Below are 20,322 nucleotides of genomic sequence, written 5' to 3'. Positions count from 1 at the left end.
GTCCAAATTGCTAAAAGAACCCTTGGCGTGGAGAGCGTATTATTGACCCAATTCCAAGACTTTGAAGTGGGTTAGGTCAATTGCAGGGAAAAATGCGGGCGGCTTGAGTTGGACCCAGGGAAAAATGTGGGCGGCTTAGAATACTTTTTCTACTTATATTCCATAATCTTAAATCTACCATTTTACGCTCAATTTCTGTTAAGTTCTGAGGCTTAAGTAGCCTTCAAAAATAAGAAATATTAAAGAAGTCAACTCAAGAATTTTGGGCAAATTCTTAAGTTTAGTGCATCCAGAAATTGTTAAAGAAATAAGTCCATCAAAGAAACCCAACAGAATCATGAACCTCCACTAAATTTGTACACTTATCAAGAATCAATTGCTCTAAACTTAAACTCTTTGAAAGATCAGGAATTTTTTTCAGGGATTGGCAATCAGAAAACTCCAAAATAGTCAATGTGTTGAGATTCTATAAAGAAAAAGAGGGAGTAAATTGCATTGACGAAAGTTTGTAACATAATTTATAGGAAAAAATATTGTAAATAAAAATTTGTACCTTCAATTATCAATTCCTTGAAGGGGCAATTCTGCATCTAAAAAACAACTGCTCCCATTGAGATCTTGAAATTGATGAGCTCTTATTGAGATCTCGAAAATGCAAAAAAGAAATACTTTGTGTGTAGATGCCACCCGGACAAACTAGCCACTAATATTAGGACTTCTTTCTACCTCTTAACCTTCTCTTCATCTTCGTCTTCATGCTCGAACCTTTTTACAACGGATCTACCATGTAAAATATTGGAAAGACAAGTTGTCCATTTTTCTCCTTACATTCCGTAATCCTAAATCTACCAATTTACACCCAATTTCTGGTATGTTTTGAAGGCTTGAGCAACGTTTAACAATAAGAAATATTAAAGATGTCAACTCGAAATTTTTTGGCAAATTAAGTTTAAAGCATCCAGAAATCGACACTGACATGACCTCCGCACTGGTATTCTTGTGCTGAAAAGCACAGCTTTCGATTTGCACTCTCCGATGAATTGTTTAGACACTTTCTCGAACCCGAGCTTATCTGTAACCTCATCCTGCACCCCTACAAACTCTGCCCCAAAAAAACCAGTATCGAAGTCACCAAAGCTGTACGTTTAAATCGAGGAAATGAAATGCAATTTCAAAAAAGAAAAAGAGTTAGGGTTTGAACAATACCTGAGGAAGAGTGAGCGGGGGGAGTGGCGACGGCGCGCAGGGAGAAAGAGGATAAGCTTCTTCTGAAGTTAAGCGAAGAGGTGGACAACGCCAATATCTGGCCAATCTCGGCAGTTGGGTCCCAACAATGTCCTGGCTCGGTCCCAACGAGTTCCAGCGAGGTGTCGATCATATTCCAACAAATCCTGCACAACTTTTTGGCTAGGTCCGTCGATTTCAAATGAGAAGCTCAACAATTGAAACCATTTTACGGGAATTAATTAGAAGAATTTTTGGTCAAACATAAAATATTTTTCGTTGAATATTATTTCTCGTCACACCACCAAATACTGGAAAATATATTTATTCTTGAGACCTTTTACCTTTTTTTTTTTTTTTTTAAAAAAAATAATATAAAATGCTTATAAATTAGGAAAAACTTTACTTAACCCCTTGAACTTAAACGCAGTTTGAGTTTAAAAAAAAAAAAAAAAAAAAAAAAAAAAAACTCAATTTAGGATATCTCCCCGGTTAGGATTTTCCATTAAATATTGTCAAACTTTTCAAAATACCCATTTTTTATTAAAAATAAAATAAAAAATTGCAAAGATTCAAGCGTTGGTCATGATTTAATGGAATTTGCAAAAACACCTACACCTGAATTTTTGCAATTTTTTATATTTAAAAAAAAAAAAAAAAAAAAAAAAAAACACAAACAAAAAAACAAAAACAAAATTGGTAGATTTATTGAGCTTCCAAGCAAGCCCGACTCAAAGCCCATAGGTTTTCCCCGGAGTCTTTTGCAAGAAAGAAATTTTCCCACACTTTCCCGAGAAAAAAAAAAAAAATTCATATTGACATTTTCTTAGAATATATTGAAAATTATTTTATGCTTCCATTGAGATCTTGAAATTGATGAGCTCTTATTGAGATCTCGAAAATGCACAAAAGAAATACTTTATGTGTAGATGCCATGTAACACCCGGTCCCATATTGGGAAGATGAGAAGAAGCCCACATAGAGTGGGTAGTTTATAAAGATAATCATGGGTGCTAAGTCCCACATTGCCTAGTTACTAGGTGAAACTGGGCTTTATAATGAATTCTAGAGAAACTCCAAATTGACTAGTCCTTTTGGGGTAATAGCGCAGATGTGGCTAGCGCTTTTCCCTGGGTCGTTACAAGTGGTATCAGAGCCACCTACTAACGCCAGGCCATGTGGTATTAGAGCACTGCATGACGTAGCCCTGACGAGGACGTCAGGAATTTAAGAGGGGGAGTTTGTAACACCCGGTCCCATATTGGGAAGATGAGAAGAAGCCCACATAGAGTGGGTAGTTTATAAAGATAGTCATGGGTGCTAAGTCCCACATTGCCTAGTTACTAGGTGAAACTGGGCTTTATAATGAATTCTAGAGAAACTCCAAATTGACTAGTCCTTTTGGGGTAATAGCGCAGATGTGGCTAGCGCTTTTCCCTGGGTCGTTACATGCCACCCGGACAAACTAGCCACTAGTATTAGGACTTCTTTCTACCTCTTAACCTTCTCTTCATCTTCGTCTTCATGCTCGAACCTTTTTGCAACGGATCTACCATGTAAAATATTGGAACGACAAGTTGTCCATTTTTCTCCTTACATTCCATAATCTTAAATCTACCATTTTACGCCCAATTTCTGGTATGTTTTGAAGGCTTGAGCAACCTTTAAGAATAAGAAATATTAAAGATGTCAACTCGAAAATTTTGGGCAAATTAAGTTTAAAGCATCCAAAAATCAACACTGACATGACCTCCGCACTAGTCTTCTTGTGCCTGAAAAGCACAGCTTTCGATTTGCACTCTTCGATGAATTGTTTAGACACTTTCTTAAACCCGAGCTTCTCCGCAACGTAATCCTGCACCCCTACAAACTCTGCCCCCACAAAAAATCAGTATCGGAGTCACCAAAGTTGTACGTTTAAATCGAGGAAATGAAATGCAATTTCAAAAAAAAAAAAAAAAGTTAGGGTTTGAACAATACCTGAGGAAGAGTGAACGGGGGGAGTGGCGACGGCGCGCAGGAAGAGACAGGATAAGCTTCTTCTGAAGTTAAGCGAAGAGGTGGATGACGCCAATCTCTGGCCAATCTCGGCAGTTGGGTCCCGGCAATGTCCTGGCTCGGTCCCAATGAGTTCCAACAAATCCGGCACAACTTTTTGGCTAGGTCCGTCAATTTAAAAATGAGAAGCTCAAATTCAAAAAAATTGTTTTCAGTTTTCAAAAATTGAAACCATTTTACGGGAATTAATTAGAAGAATTTTTGGTCAAACATAAAATATTTTTCATTGAATATTATTTTTTGTCACACCATCAAACACTGGAAAATATATTTATTCTTGAGACCTTTTACCTTTTAAAAAAAATTAATATAAAAAGCTTATAAATTAGGAAAAACTTTACTTAACCCCTGAACTTAAACGCGTTTTGAGTTAAAATAAAAAAAAAACAAAAACAAAAACAAAAACAAAAACAAAATGGATAGGTTTATTGAGCTTCCAAGCAAGCCCGACTCGAAGCCCAAAGGTTTTCCCCGGAATCTTTTGGAAGAAAGAAATTTTCCCACACTTTCCCGAGAGAAAAAAAAAAAAAATTCATATTGACATTTTCTTAGAATATATTGAAAATTATTTTATGCTTCCATTGAGATCTTGAAATTGATGAGCTCTTATTGAGATCTAGAAAATGCACAAAAGAAATACTTTGTGTGTAGATGCCACCCGGACAAACTAGCCACTAGTATTAGGACTTTTTTCTACCTCTTAACCTTCCCTTTATCTTCGTCTTCATGCTCAAACTTTTTTTGCAACGGATCTACCATGTAAAATATTGGAACGACAAGTTGTCCATTTTTCTCCTTACATTCCATAATCTTAAATCTACCATTTTACGCCCAATTTCTGGTAAGTTTTGAAGGCTTGAGCAAAAATAAGAAATATTAAAGATGTCAACTCGAAAATTCTGGGCAAATTAAGTTTAAAGCATCCAGAAATCAACACCGACATGACCTCCGCACTGGTCTTTTTGTGCTTGAAAAGCACAGCTTTCGATTTGCACTCTCCGGTGAATTGTTCGGACACTTTCTCGAACCCGAGCTTCTCCGCAACATAATCCTGCACCCCTACAAACTCTGCCCCCACAAAAACCACTATTGGAGTCACCAAAGTTGTACGTTTTAATCGAGGAAATGAAATGCAATTTCAAAAAAGAAAAAAAAAATTAGCGTTTGAACAATACCTGAGGAAGAATGAGCGGGGGAGTGGCGACTGCGCGCGGGAAGCGAGTGGATAAGTTGCTTCTGAAGTTAAGTGAAGAGACGGACGACGCCAATCTCTAGCCAATCTCGGCAGTTGGGTCCCGTCAATGTCCTGGCTTGGTCCCAACGAGTCCCAGCGAGGTGTTGATCATATTCCAACAAATCCTGCACAACTTTTTGGCTAGGTCCGTCGATTTAAAAATGAGAAGCTCAAATTCAAAGAAGTTGTTTTCAGTTTTCAAAAATTGAAACCATTTTACGAGAATTAATTAGAAGAATTTTTGGTCAAACAGAAAGTATTTTTCGTTGAATATTATTTTTCGTCACACCACCAAACACTGGAAAATGTATTTATTCTTGAGAGCTTTTACCTTTGTTTTTTTTTAAAAAAAAAAATTAATATAAAAAGCTTATAAATTAGGAAAAACTTTACTTAACCCCCTGAACTTAAACGTGTTCTTAAAAAATTGCAAAGATTCAAGCGTTGGTCATGATTTAATGGAATTTGCAAAAACACCTACACCTGAATCTTTGCAATTTTTTATATTTTAAAATAAAATAAAATAAAATAAAAAGTATCATTTAGTAATGATCATTTTAAAAAAAAAAACCAAATAAAAAATTCCTTCCAACCCGAAAACCTTAAACTGAAAGTTCCTTCCAATCCAGAAGATATCAAGAACCTCATCAATATCACCACCATCCACATCCCAAAAACTCAATACACATGAACTAGTAGCAACCCACCATTGGACTCGACTTGATACTTCTGGATCCCGCAGTCACATACGGACTCAGCAACCAAGCTCACATCCAAGGATAAGCCAACAGGAACCGTCCTCCACGTGCGGTCAACGGCATAAAAATCCCCTCGAAATAAAATGAGATCGGGGATTATGATCCACTTTTCATCTCAAGAGTTGAAGATCGCCAATCTTCCAGAGACAATCGTGAGCACTGAGAATTTGTCTTCAAACCCCAACCTCTTGAACATAAATTTTTCTTTATGCTGCTCGTCCAAATCGCCAAAAGAACACTTGGCATGGAGAGCGTATTATTGGCCCAATTCCAAGACTTTGAAGTGTGTTAGGTCAATTGCTAGGAAAAATGCGGGCGGCTTGAGTTGGACCCAAGAGAGTGGATTCATAAAGCTCATTCAATTGGCCGATTGACAGCCCGTCGCTTGGTCCACCTCGACTCATGCTCTACCACCTTGCTACCCGGATTCGCTAGAAAGGGAGGGAGAGGAAGAAAGCACCCAAAGAACAAGGGACATCAAGTAAATATGCTAGCTCTAGGGCGGGGGGAAAGAGGATGAGGGGGAGGAGGGGGAGGGGGAGAACACCCCCTCCGACGGTGCTCTCTGCTAGAGATGAAACCCTAGCAGAGAGCGTCTTGAGGGAGAGAGAGGAATTTTTTTAGATTTATGTATCTAATTAATTATATATAATTAGTTACTAATTACTAATTATTAAGAAAAGTTGTCCTTATTTATGCAGGTTAAAAGTGCTAGATAATCTTATTATAAAGTAAAGCGTTGTTGATAAATCAAGTTCAATTGTTCTTTCATGTAGTTTATTATTTATAAATATTTTCAATTAGAAAGATATGAAATTTTTTTAAAAATAGAATAATAAAAACATTTAATTGAATCTAAAAAATCTCTATACAAATTTATTACAATATAAAGTTGGATCTTAAAAGCAAAAATAATAATTTTTAAATAAAAATATAATATAAAGTTTTTTATTTAGCATTTACATATATAAAAAGGCATCGTCTAAAATAGAGCCGGCCCTGAGCATTACATAATTATACGAAGCATTCACATAGCTTTGAGAATTTCGTAAAAGATGTGATATGAGAAGCATCTACATATGGGAAGGCATACATTTACCGATGATTATGTTTTGTTTTTGGAGGTGAAACTCGAATATTTCATTCAACTATCAAATGTTTCTCGACCAATACAATATCACAAATATATAAGGGGGTGGACATCTTCCATTGGTGCTCTTTACTCAACTGCAAGGTGAACTTGGCCAATCTATCCGCTGATGATTATGTTTTTTTGCAATCATATTAAATCATTAATTATTTCAAACAAAAAAAAAAAATTAAGCAGAAATGAGATAGTGTGTTTAATTATTTAAATTAATACTTTAACATCAATACAACAGGCATGCTTTGAAAATAATGAAATAATAAAAGTATATTGTGCATTTATTTATAAAAGAAAACCAACTATTTTACACCTTTTGACTTATGAGCATGGAAGGCTCCGTTAAAAGAAGGATTTTTGAAGGAAAAAAAAAAAATTGTATTGATCTACACCATTTGCTTTTTTGTTTTTACGACAAAACAGGCAAAAATTAGTTACAAACTGGCTTAATAAGATGACAATGTAAAGTTTTATAAACCAATTTGTGTTCCAAAGGGTATGTCTAGTCCGCTTTTTAGTGACAAATGGGCTACAAGTTTAGAGAAATAAAGCTTTTAAGTTAAAAAGCATTTTTGACAAAAAGTTTTATTTTAAAACTTTTACCAAAAGTACGTTTTTGCTATTTTTGGGTTTCTTTTAAACTCTTAAAAGTAATTTCAAATTTTTTTTTTTATCATACTTGTACTTTTTTTTTTTAATTTTTATCAAAATGACTTTTTGAGTTGACACACTTTTAGGACTTTTTCGGTCCTCAAACTCACACCCAAAGAGACCCTTAATATGCTTTGAGTTCTAACACATTTATTTATTTATTTTTGTAAGCAATCTTTGTTGGAGGCAATGCAGAGTTGAAAGCTTGAGCTAAATTACAAGGACAACATGTGTCCAAGGTCGGAGCTAACAAAGCCCAAACGGCTCTCATCAAAATTGCATGAGCATGAATATTGTAAAACAACGGAAGAGTAAGTTTACTCTGTTTTCTTTAAATACAAAGGATGGGAATGCCTTTGCATTATATACAAAAATATAGTGCGGAATTGTCAATTACATGAATATTTGACAAAGATATTTCTTATTTACTTAATTGGTTGCCAAGTAGAGCTGAGCTGAGTTGCTTTTTCTGTCTGCGTTGAAAGGAAGGTCTTCTCCGATATCTTTCTCTTTATTTATAACTTAAGAACTTACTAATTGTCTATACAAACTTTTTATAGATCTAACGAAATCGAGCATTTTGGATTGGAGTAAAAGATACAAAATCATAAAAGGAAATGCCTTTCATGATATTGTACCTCTTATTCCAATCCAAAAGGCTCGTTTTCGTTAGATCTACAAAAAGTTGGTATAATTACAAATAAAGATTTGAAGTAGCGTGATGAAAAAAAGGTCATGCAAGTCCAAACTCTTGCTGGGCATGTATGTATATTCATAAACCATAATTTTCTCATCTCCTCTGACTCACACAAGCCCAAAAGTTGTTGGCCAATGAAATGAATTATGAACGTCATTCATGAACTCTTCTTGTCCTTGTCTAGAACCTGAAAATTATTTAGATAAATAAAATAAGACCTCTCACCCTTTACCCTTTTATTTCTTTTCTTTCTTAGAATCCATGCTCACTCACAGTCACAGCTAAACCAAGCTACACTCAATACACTCAAGCTCGGCCAAAAACACCCATCAAAACAAATCAAATAACAACCCCCAAAACCCAGCAATTAACCTCTACAAACTCAACTCAAAAGACAACCCCAATAACACAGCCGAGGATGAAAACAAAACACCTTTCCTTTCCAATCAAGCAAGAATCCGCCATAACCCACTAAGGAAAACACCAAACACAACTTAAATCACAAAATCAATACGTTAACCTATACGTTTCATTTATAAAATTATAATTACATCCACATGACTCTCACTAATTCTGTTTGTACCCTATATTTTTTGAAGGAAGAATTTTCCCTCAAAAAAAAAATATATGAAATCCAAATCGAGAGTTTTGTGGAGTGACGTGAAGGGCAGTCTTCTACCTTTACATGGTGCATAAAAAGTCACAACTTTCCTAAAATGGAATGACTCTTTTCACGTAGTGGTATAGATAAAAGATAAGGAAAATTTTTGTGAAGTTTATTTGAATGAAAAAGTAAAAAATAATTTAGTTCTCGAAATTTAAGAAGAAAAATATAAAAAACAGATGTTATTAATGTCCTAACTCATACGTATTATCATTAGATTCAAATATTTTTAAACCTATTCAGTGTCTACACAAACCTGTTAGAGCATCTCTAGCAGAAGTAAACAAAATAATTATTGAAAAAGTATAAATTTTTACTTTATCTACTCATTTTTCTATACACATTCTCTATTTTACTTTATATTTTCTTTAAATATTATTTTGTGTGGGAGATAGTCAGATAGAGTAAAATAAGGAGGGAGGAAAAAAGAACAAACAAAGTTTATAAATGTGAACCGTGAATATGCTAAAGAGCTTATTTATAGTTCATACTAGAAAAAAACTACAAAAATAACTATTCTACTCAAGAAAAAAAAAATTGTTTCTAATAGAAAACAAACAACTAAGACTCTCCACTTTCAACCCCTTCGATGCGGATTTGGCTTACATACTGTTATTTTAATAACAGCATGTATGCTATAGTTTAATCAACGGTTAAGATTGAATTTCTCAAAATCTCTTTCATTTTCTCTCCTCTATTAAATGCTTCTAAAAGTTGGTTAACTTTAAAATTCAATCTTGATCGTTGATTAAATTACAGCATACATGTTATTAGCATGTAAGCCGGATCCCTTGTTGGCGGCCCTAGTTTTTTTTTATGGGTCAGATTTTTTTTTTTTTTTACCAATTCCCAATCATTTTTAGATTTGTTGTGCTGAATATTACTAGTTGTTTCAAAGTTCTTGTTTGAGTTACTCCTACATTGTTTTTACTGTTCATGAGATTTTTGTATCTCCTCTCTCTTATTTAATTAAAATAATAATAATAAAACTCTCGACTCTCAAAATTTTATAAAAAATAATAATAATAATAATAATAATAATAATAAATTTGTATAGTGGATCGATGCCATTAATGAGGGCAAGGGCCCACATGGGCCTTGGAATGAAAGAGAACATCTCCATTTTAGCACAATGACGTGTCCAAAATGTTCATCTTTGCGGAGCTTAAGATGGCAAAGATGCTCCTTGTGTGTGGCCAAGATTAAATCTCATCCAACTAGGCCAACTGGGATGACGCTGACATGTGAGCTGCTTACTTTCTGCCAGCCATTTGTGGTAATATCGTCTTTGGGCAGACTTCTAAGATTTGGTGTTAAATGTCTACGTGTAAATTGTCTCTCAAGAGGTACATTATTTTCTCATTGACTTAATTATGTTTACAATATAAATATCTTTATTTATAAGAAAATTGTGGTAGGTGAAAGAAATGCATAGATACAAGAGCGGGTCTCATCCTGGGATCGTACTTCACTCTTCTATAATACTATTTAGAAAAATGTTTCTTTACACTCTTGCATTTATTTTGCATATATTTCTATTAAGTTGGTATGTTCTATTTATTATTATTATTATTATTTTTTTTTTTAATTAATAGTAGATGAAGCATGCCAATTAAACGAAAATATATTACCAGCATTTTTTATACAATTCCACCCATTATTTGGTAGCCAAGAATGCTTGGAGTTTTTATTATGGATGGATGGATGAGTCGGTTGAGGCAGATTTTGCCTAGCTAGCCGTTGATTTTACTCATTATTTATTTCCTTTTTCTTTCTTAACTATACTTATTATTGAGACACATTTGATCATGGCTTAATTAAATTTTTCCTAAGCGTGTAGTAAATTAAAAATAAAAAATAAAAAAATCATTGAGTACAGATAGTGATTGTTTAACGTGATGGCTTGGGATTCCCATACGATTTTTAATACTAAATAGTGATTGTTTATTTAAATCCTTAGTTTTAACTATGTCAAGTCTTGGGTCGTTGGATTAAAATTCATCGGTTCTAACAATGTTAAATCTGGACCATTGGATTAAAAGGTCTTTTATTTAAAACCGTTGCATCATTACAATTTTCAATACTAAATCGTGGCCGTTGATTTAAATCCTCATTTTTTTTTTTTTATGATGTGGGACAATGGATCAAAAGTGGTTTTATTTACAATTATCAAATCAATATGTTTTCCAACATTTAATCTTATTTATAATGCAATTAAATATTGGTCGTTGATCAAACCACCTGAATGACCAAATCGTGGGGGGTGAAAAATTGGTCGTTGATCTAATCACCAATACTTAATTAGACGGTTGATAATTGATCAGACATTTTAAGGCAATTATGATAAGACGGTCATCAAAATCAGACAATCCAATTGACATTTGAGACAAATGTGAATATCAATTGTAATTATTTGTATTTGGGTTTGTGTGTAACAATCTAATCAAAATCAGAACAAAATCAGAAGGTCTGATTGAAACACTACAAGTGATTTTCTTTTTGCCCTATAAGAAATGCTAGCTAGGAGTACTAAATCTTTTACCAAGATAGTCTTACCAAATTGATGTATAACTCATTTATTGGAATGGAACAAAACAATTAATTAAGAGAAATATAACGGAGACCAATAAATAAGTTACACATCAGTTTGATAAGGTTCTTTTGGTAAAATATTTGGTACCCCTAGCATTTTTCTTGCCCTATTAGGAAGATGAGATTAGGGTTGGAACTATTGATCCAATTTAGTAAAGTTACACATATTCTCTAACAATTCTATCAATTGTAAAAATCAAGACCTTGGCCAATTTCTAATGTTTCTCTTTAGAATGATTAGAAAATAATTTGTAGTGCTTCAATCAGACCGTCTGATTTTGATTAAATATGGTCCAACTGACCTTTTCAATGAATGAAGGAAAATAATTTTCATTGTCTCCCAACCCTAGACCCATTTATGACCAATCAATTTATTTGATCAAAAAAGGCTTTATAGATGAAACTAGTCACATTATAGAAAAGAATTGCATGATAATCTATTCAAAAGCAACATTATAGAGAAGAACAAGAATCATAGCACATGAGCCTTTACACGGATATTAAATTTGGGTAGAGAGGGCACGAGGCTACCTTTGCAGCTTCCCAGCAGAATGTAGATATACTGCAACAGACACCACACTGGAAACACAAGAAAGAAAGAAAGTAAACAAACATAACTACCATCAAGCTTTCAATGGTTAATATTGTCTATGAACATTCAATAATGGTGTGATCAATCCTAACATAATGGATATGCATTCCTGAAGAACAGGAGAAATGACAGAGAACTGCTCAGAATCCGATTAAAGACAACGAAGGAGGAAGATATAAAACATGTAACTAGAAGTAACTTACGTTGAGCCAAGGAAGAAGGCAAGGGAAAGATTAAAGCCAAACAAAAAGACAGAAACAACAGCTGTGAGAAGCATTGCCACTGAAGTAGAGTAGACCTGCACAACATATGGGAAAGCTAAATAAAAATTGAACTTCAATCACAAGGTACAGAAAATGTTTTGGGCAGGAGAATAATACTTGTCTGAGTAATACAATTTATAATCATCGATAAAATTGAATAGAGAACTGGACACTCATCGAGGTTCATCTTGGGGACAAAAAACAAAGACTTCAACATGTTTAGCGAGAACTACTAGTTTTATATTTGCCATAATAATGTTATTGGTAAGATCAATGAAGCCAATCACTTGGATCTAACCTTTTGCCAAACACAAAAACAGCTCAAAATTAAGCAGAAATGGGATCCAAAACAACAAGAAGAGATTTCTCCTACAGAGTTTCTAATCTTCATCCATATAAGATTCTAATTCCACACCAAGCCTTCAACGGTCTTTAGTACAATATCTGTAAGCCTATACCAATAACACTTTTTTGGTGACGGAAAAAGAACATAGGTAAATTTTGACAAGGACAACATATTCACAAATTCTACCATCAATAAAGGATGGCGGATGCCTTTTCCCCTCTCTGGGATCACACCGCATTCCGATTGCTTAAATCCTGATCGCCCAGTAATTAATATGACTGGCAGTTGATAAGAGAGATGTTTCCATGATATGCCCAATAATAATTCCAGCATATCATATAGATTCACATATATTCACTTCAGCTAATGTCTCACAAGATTCAAAGTTATATTTCCATGTCTTACCTTCACAATATTGTCAGCATACTTCATTACCATTGATACAGCAATGCCACTGCACAAAAGAAAATCAGGCAAGCAGATTCTATAAAAGAAGAGTATGAATGGTGACAGAGACAACAGTAGATAATTCTTTACAGGAAAAAATATCTTGTGCAGTTTTTTCCATCACAAAAATACTGCAGCTTTTTAGATTGGTGTGTGTGTCTGTGTGTGTGTGTTAAAGGCTGAAAGCCTGAAACCCCCACCACGATATAGAAGTCACTAACAATCACAAAAGAGATGACTTTGTGAACAAATAAGGGCGCTTGTTACATATAGGCTACTATACTCTGGTTACATCTAATTATAGTTTGTATAATATCTTCCTTTTCTTATTAAAAAAAAATATAAAAAAAATCTTATTATTGTTTGTATACAATAACACCAATCAAGCTCTTATTTGTGCTTCCCAATCTCCATATTGAAAGTGAACCATCACTTCATACATTTCTGAGTGGGAAAACAAAGGGCAAACACAGAAGCAGAAAGTATCTTTTCAATCAATCCATAGGCAATTGGATCTTGAAGATAGCTGAATAAAAAAATCTTTTCATAGACATTTCCTAAAAAATTCTTTATCTTGACCCAAATATAATAGCACCAAGAGCGTGGAAAATATTTTAAGCCATGAAAACATAACCAAGCACTCTCATAACATGGGCTGAAATACCATGTAGGTCACATTTCTTTAAAATAGTCTCTGATAATAGTTTTCAAATACATGATAATTATCAAAAGCTTTACTAAATCATAAAGGATTCCTCATGCCTGGAAGTGAGGAATTTACTCTAAAGAAATAACTAGAGCAAGCGAACAAGCTACTGATAAGCTTGATGACGCCAAGAGAGGGAGTAAGATACCTGAGTGCATGGTTGACAATCATGAGAACTGTAATAAACGAGTATCCATGGAAGAATCCCCTGAACAAAAAAACAATAACTTCTAAATTAGTACTTCTTAAACTCATAAGCAGAAAAGAAAGAATATTCTATTACTAAGGCACTAAATAATCTTTTAATAATTAAGTCACAGGGAAAAATGGAGAAGATTCAGGATAGAGCAACTGCAAGAGGAGAATCAGAAACAGAGAGGAGAGCTCAAATTACTTATTCATCACTGCATCAAAATCTTGGACCAGTATAGCACCGGCATTGAAGATCATCCCAAAGACATACAACCAGAAGTTCTGCACATTAATGTTCCTCATAGGACGCTTTTTAATTATGGCCTGCCAAAATGATAAGCAAGTTACTTAAAAAGTTTTCTAGAGTGCTCAATTGAGGAATTGCACCTTTTTAACTCAATGGTGCTCCAACATCCTCAATCAGTCTGTTAGGAAATCCAGTAACTAACCATATTCAACCCCAACATTGATCATGTTGCCTTGGATCAGGCTTCAAACACACATGATGTGGTTCTGAAGAACTAGAGTGCAAACTGTGTACTAGAAAGCTCACCTCGGTATATACTCCTGCAAAACCACTCAAGAGTGCCATGACCTGCAAAGAAAGTACCCACCATTAGAATAACAAGTATTTTAAGCTATAATATGGCTTCCTCTTCTTTTATAGTTTTCCTCCCAAAGCTGAATTAAGAGCATAAAAAATTTAGGCAACTCACAATGGCCATCACCCAACCTTGAAAAGGAGTTTGAAGAACATGATCCGAACTGCAAAAACAAAGCCATTTTCTAAGGCACGGCCAATAACTTGAAATTACATGAGCAGAATTTCAAATAAAAATTACAGAATAAAATAGTGGGAAAAAATGTTCACTAATCCCTGCTTCTCAAATACATAGCTACTTGCATCTAGATATCTTGTACTCATACAAAGTCATCAAAGATTTCGTGAAAAAAATATCCTTAACTTATTGGTTGACTACATGTCGACCTGAATGATAGGTATGCAGGAACACACATGTCCATCAGAATGGACCATACATGTGATAATTCAAATAGTATCTCCAAGGTCAACATACCAAAGACAAGTAACTACGTCCGAAACAATCCAAACAGAAGATGTGTAATCAATCTTACTTCGATTTTAGCTGAGCTGTGGTGCACCCAGCACAAAGTAGAATGAAAGCTGCCCATTGAATCTCGCTCAACCTGAAAGATTTAGAACAGAATGTATAATAGAAACTTTGCAAAGTCTTATATGGTTTGGCTTAAACTTTTAATTTGTTTGAACATTAGCTTTTTCTTTAATCAAACTGGAGATAATAGTTGATTTCACTTCCATCCTCAAATACACAGCCCAAGAGCAGTTGTATTAGTGTATTCGCTTATGCTCAAGGACGTTTTCACATACCCAATATGGGCTTGAATTGAAAGGTAGACAAACAAAAAGAAAACAAAGAACTGAGGTTCTTTGATTCCCCTTTCCACTCATGCCAACATTCTTAACTGTACAGATTTTTTGATGAGGTGACATGTGAACCAAATGAGTTGTTATGACCATACATGTGATAATTCAAATATTTTATGACAAATGCTTTCGATGATGAGGTGACAATCCAACTTCAACGATAGTAAGGACTCACTTCTTCTTAAGTATAATTCTGTACAAAACACCGGTACTGATAATATTCAGGTTCTTCAATATCTGATAACCCGGCGCATCAACATATGCAAAGATGTAATACTGCAACAGAAAAACAAAGAATACACATAATCATATTTTGGGAAGCAAGAAGACCAATGGTATTGCAATTTCTAAAAGAGGAAAAAAAAAATCACCACAATCAACCTGAAGCAAGTTTTTGACTAGGTAAAGTGCTGCAGGAATGGGGAACACAATAACTTCATCCAATGTCGTATTCAACCTAGTTCAACGGTAGGATCCAAGGAAGAACAAGACACTGTTATTCAGCTCATTGACAATACCCAACAAATGAAAAATATAAACTTGGATAAGAATTTGAAGTTACAAATACAATTACATAACCAAGAAAACACAACATGGGGAGTATAGTACTAGTTCAAACTCGATAAACACATCAAAATTACAACATGAGAAACCTGTTATCTTCTGTAACACCTTCACTTCTCCAGGTTCTTGCCAAGGCTGCAAGTGATAATGCACATTTCAAAGTCTCCACCTAATTCAAGAAAGAGAAATAAAGTGTTTGATTCGTAGAAAACGACATTACATCTATCCGTTTGATTGGTAAGATTTGAACCAACGACCTACCCACAATCCAAAACACGTTTATTAATTAGTAAAATTTGTTTCTTTTTCTTGGGGGTGTAGTATTTGCTTACCATAAAATTTGCAGTGGTAACACTATACTCATACTTGCCAGCTCTCTTAGACCACACAATAAGTATCGCTTGCGAACTCGTAAGAACAGTCAATGCGATCGTAACAGCGGACCTATAAGCAAACACCAAAACCATATACACATACATGAATTACCATCCCTCTCTCTCCATCTTTATTCTCCGTATTGGAACCAGAATGAAAAACATAAAGGAAAAACTCACACACTTGCGCTTCCACCTGGTGCGTTCAACATCCACATTACCCACTGAATGAGCTTTCCCTCTTGAGCTCTCTATGTCTTCTCCACCAGCATCGCCATCTTTATCCTACACAAATTGACACATACAAACAACCAATTTCACCGTCAATCGGAGATGGGATGGAGATTTCGAATAATTTGTGCTATAAATTAACTAAATTGAAGTAAAAGATTCAACCTGATCTTTGATTTTTCTGTACTCCATATTTTGGGCGTCTCAGTTGTCCGATGTGGGAATCTGAGAGACTGAGCAATAGGAGCGCACGGACTGAGCTTTCCAGTATGGCTGTACAGGACAAAAATTGGATGGGCCGATGTGTGCGTACTGGGCTGAGGTTTCATGGGCCAAGATCTGCAATCTTAATGTCGGCCATAAGGAAAAACAAATTGAAAAGTAGATATGAAAATAACAAGATATAGAAGAAAATTATTTTGCAGCTACACATACACAAAAATGTAACTTTTAATTTTTCTATTTTCGAAAAATATTTTATAAATTTTTTTAAGCAGTATTTTTACAAGAAAAATATTATATATTGGACAAATATCCACATTTCATCTATCAAAGCTGATGTGGTGTGGTCCACCTCACATCAACTTTAGTGGATCAATGGTAAATATTGTCCGATATATAGCATTTTTCTTTTCCAAAAAAAAAAAAAAAAAAAGTGTTCCATTCTTGTTCCAAAAACCCTTTTTATGGCCGCCGGAGAGAAAAAACTAGGATAATTATTCTAGGGGGAGGGAAGAACAATTTTCTTATTATGAAAAACATAATGGTGAGATTAGTGATGCACAGTTGAATATAGCGGTTATTGTTTTGTCTTATCTCTAGATTTGATTTTTGCGGTAATCTATGGGGTGAAGTTTTGTTTGTTCTTTGGGGTTTCGATTACCTTTAGGTCAATTTATAAGGTTTTATTTACACTAAAGTCTCAAAGTAGCAGTCTTAGATCTTCGATCAGTCTTTTATTTTTCTCTTTTATTCATGTTTGAGAGCAAATAATTGACAGATGACGGATGAATTATCAAATATGTGGAAGAATTTGTCATCGATGGTAAAGGAAGCAAAGATGATTGCAATTGTGAATGCGTTTTGTAGTAGAGTTGGAAAAGAGAAGCAATCATTGTGTAATTGGGAAAGTTTTGATAGATCGGGCAGTGAACGGGGATGTGATTTGCCAGGATATGTTGCGAATCTGAAAACTGATTGAGACGGTGGCATTCAAAGAGTTAGATATTAACTTGTTCATCACGTAATTACATATAATTGGGTCTAATTCCACCATCTTCCCTTGGCTTGTATAACCCGTGATGTGGAATCTAGCAAAAAAACTGTTAAACAAGGTATAGATCATGTTTTGATGGAAGAAATTTTCTTTGTATCTGTGATATTGTTTTGTTAAAAATTAAAAATTAAAAAAAAATAAATAAAAAAAAAAAAGAAGAAGAAGGAGGCTCTCTTTTTATGAAAGGAAAGAATAAATAGAATTGTTAAAAAGAAAATAATTAAAAAAAAAATACCTTTTATAAACCGCAAAAAAAAATATTTTCCAAAAAAGACCTCAAGTTAATTGATGTTCTTTGAGTCATAAAGAGCAACATTTATGAAATGACATAAATTTCTTCCAAACCAGTTCGAATAAAATATCCTTCAACTAAGTGTCTAGATTTGGATCCTCTGGAATTTCAGATCCTGGCCCTTCAATTTCATCATAAGGTTAGTGTTTCGTCACGTGTCACACTAATAATAAAATAATATATTTTTTTAAACAAAAATAGAAAATAATAAAAAAATAAATTAGTTTGGGGTAGCCGGCCACCCCATTTTTGCCATAGGGATGGCTGAAGAAGTCGGCTGGGGGTGGCCGATCCATGGGGGTGGCTTCACCCACCCTCAACCGGCCTTTGGGGGTGGCCGCCCACCCCCATGGCAAATATGGGATGGTCGGCCACCCTATATGGTAAAAATAAACTTTTTTATTTTTTTATTTTCTTTTTAAAATTTTAAAATTATTTTATTATTAGTGTGACACGTGGCGAAACACTGGCCTTTGGATGAAAATTGACTAACCAGGATCTGAAATTCTAGAATCTGGAATTCCCCTAGAAATTTCAGGGGATCCGGATCCGAAGTGTCTATAAATATTTAAAACGCATATAAAATTTAGTTTAAGTTAGTAAATTGCTATTAATGATGTTAAGAATTTAGTGTATGTTTTAAATATTTATAGATACTTGTCACTATTTTAAATAGGATGGAGGATATTTCCTTCAAACTGATTTGAAGGAAATTTATGTCTATTATTACGGGTGCAAACGAGCCAAGCTTGAACGAGCTTCCCTTGTTTAAGCTCAACCCGTTTAAATTTTACTCGAACTTAGCTTGTTTATGAGCATTTGCTTAGTCTGGCTAGTAGAGTAAGGAGCCTGAGTCAATACAATAAGGCACTTAGTTTCAAAGAGAGATGATATGCATCATTTTATTATAAAATGATGCTATTAGAAAATATATATATATATATATATATATATATATATATATATAAGCAATTATGTGAATAACTACCAATTCGAGCTTTATACGAGCCGCTCTTAATAATTAGATTGAGTATGAAACGAGTCCAAGCTCGAGCTCTCGCGAGGGCTTCGCTCACTTAACACCTCTGTGACATTATTAAAAATTAGTTGTCCACAATACATCCAAAATAGACTCAAAATATATATATATATATATATATATATATATATATATATGTCTTGTCAACATGTGTTTTGGGTCACTTTCATTTTCTTTTTAATAATTTTGAAAGTAAGAAACAAAGAGAGCTCGCTTTCAATACCAATTTATTATAACCTACTGAATTACCCGTACGTGGACATTAATATTAATTATTATGATAAAATCAAAACTAAATATTTTTGCTCTTCTCCCATCCAACCAACTAATTTTATAGAATTACCACGATCAACCTTAGAGGCGGTGACGGCGAGGCCATTAAAGAAAAGACTGGAAGCCATTAGAGAGTTTTATGTTGTTGTTTATGTGACCGACATAAAGGTGGTCCCGCACTCACTCACACCCTGGCTTGTAAACACTATAACATGTATACGAGAAATGAGAAATGAGAAATGAGAAATACTCAGAATCTAATTTCTCGTGGTTTTCTTTTCTTTCTCCTTAATTAAAGGAGGCATGTGGTGCCTAATGATGATTGACGCCTAAAACAATTATTGGGGGAGGCAAGTGAATTCCAGGAGAGAAAAAAATTTTGTAACGTAGAACTTCAAAAGCCAGACAAAAATTGTTGTTTCAAGTGCCACACACGCCATAATGATAAAAAGATGATCTAAAATGACATTTGTTTTTAATTAGAAAGTGAAGACGTTATTTAAGTTTTTGAAATTAGTTGTGATATAATTAAATTTTATTTTTGTCATTCACTTTTTATTTTAATTAAATATTTTAATGTGTTTGACCTAATCACTTATTAAAAGAGAGTTTAAGCATAAATAAAATATTATAATATTAATTAAATTATTAAATTAACTATTTTTTATTATTAACTTAAACTTTTTTTTTTTTTTTTTTTTTTAACATGTTCGCACAAGAGGAGAAAAAGAGAGAATGAGATTAGATCTAGTGACCTCTACTGCATGTGACGTAGTCTCCAGCCAATTAAGATACTTCTTACGGGACTATTAACTTAAACTTTTGAGACAACTAATAAGGGTTTAACATGCTAGTTTTTACACATATTTATCACATTAAAAAAAAACTAATATAAAAAATCACTTAAAATAGAACACTGGGGTGAAATGAATACTAATATTATTACTCTTTTTATACTAAGACTCTCACTCCAATTGTAATGACCCCGATGGAAAAATCAATTAATTGGTAATTGACATAATGGTTCGTCTCTTAACCTTATTCCTAACGGGACAAGACTCAGGGATTATAACATCTCCTAAACGAGAGAATTCAGTAGAAGACTTCTAAACTATAGGAAATGAAAACAATGATATAATAATCACATATTGATGCACCGGAGTAATTAGACCATCATCATAACAAAATATTACATTCCCAAATGATAATTGTCTTACAAAAGATCAACATGTCAAATCCT

The 20,322-nt window shown here is 34.0% G+C and overlaps 1 protein-coding gene across 2 annotated transcripts; it reads right to left on the bottom strand.

Annotated features, from left to right (window-relative positions):
• Positions 1–11,336: 11,336 nt before the first annotated feature.
• On the bottom strand, positions 11,337–16,449 carry LOC132167699 (CMP-sialic acid transporter 2). 2 transcript variants are annotated; one of them, XM_088513124.1, is made up of 14 exons: positions 16,368–16,449; positions 16,152–16,256; positions 15,930–16,041; positions 15,687–15,766; positions 15,415–15,490; positions 15,209–15,309; positions 14,703–14,774; positions 14,285–14,333; positions 14,122–14,163; positions 13,771–13,892; positions 13,525–13,584; positions 12,629–12,677; positions 11,818–11,912; positions 11,337–11,601 (listed from the first exon to the last, which is right to left on the bottom strand). In XM_088513124.1, the coding sequence occupies exons 2-14, from the start codon at positions 16,187–16,189 to the stop codon at positions 11,550–11,552; spliced, it is 948 nt and encodes a 315-aa protein (XP_088369250.1). In that variant the 5' UTR covers positions 16,190–16,256; positions 16,368–16,449; the 3' UTR covers positions 11,337–11,549. The 2 variants fall into 2 exon arrangements, with proteins under 2 accessions (XP_088369250.1, XP_088369249.1); XM_088513123.1 differs by having other exon boundaries at positions 16,156–16,256.
• Positions 16,450–20,322: the final 3,873 nt, after the last annotated feature.

The sequence above is a fragment of the Corylus avellana genome, chromosome 2 (genome assembly GCF_965113065.1).
Source record: "Corylus avellana chromosome 2, dhCorAvel1.hap1.2, whole genome shotgun sequence".
NCBI classification, from domain to species: domain Eukaryota; kingdom Viridiplantae; phylum Streptophyta; class Magnoliopsida; order Fagales; family Betulaceae; genus Corylus; species Corylus avellana.
This window is presented reverse-complemented; position numbering and strand designations above follow the sequence as displayed.

Excerpts from the sequence above, each read along its gene's own strand:
- LOC132167699 (XM_088513123.1), bottom strand. The coding sequence starts at position 16,394 with ATGGAGTACAGAAAAATCAAAGATCAG. Across the intron at positions 15,491-15,686 it reads GGTGTTACAGAAGATAACAG|GTTGAATACGACATTGGATG; the intron begins GTTTCTCATGTT and ends CCGTTGAACTAG. Across the intron at positions 15,310-15,414 it reads TAGTCAAAAACTTGCTTCAG|TATTACATCTTTGCATATGT; the intron begins GTTGATTGTGGT and ends TTTCTGTTGCAG.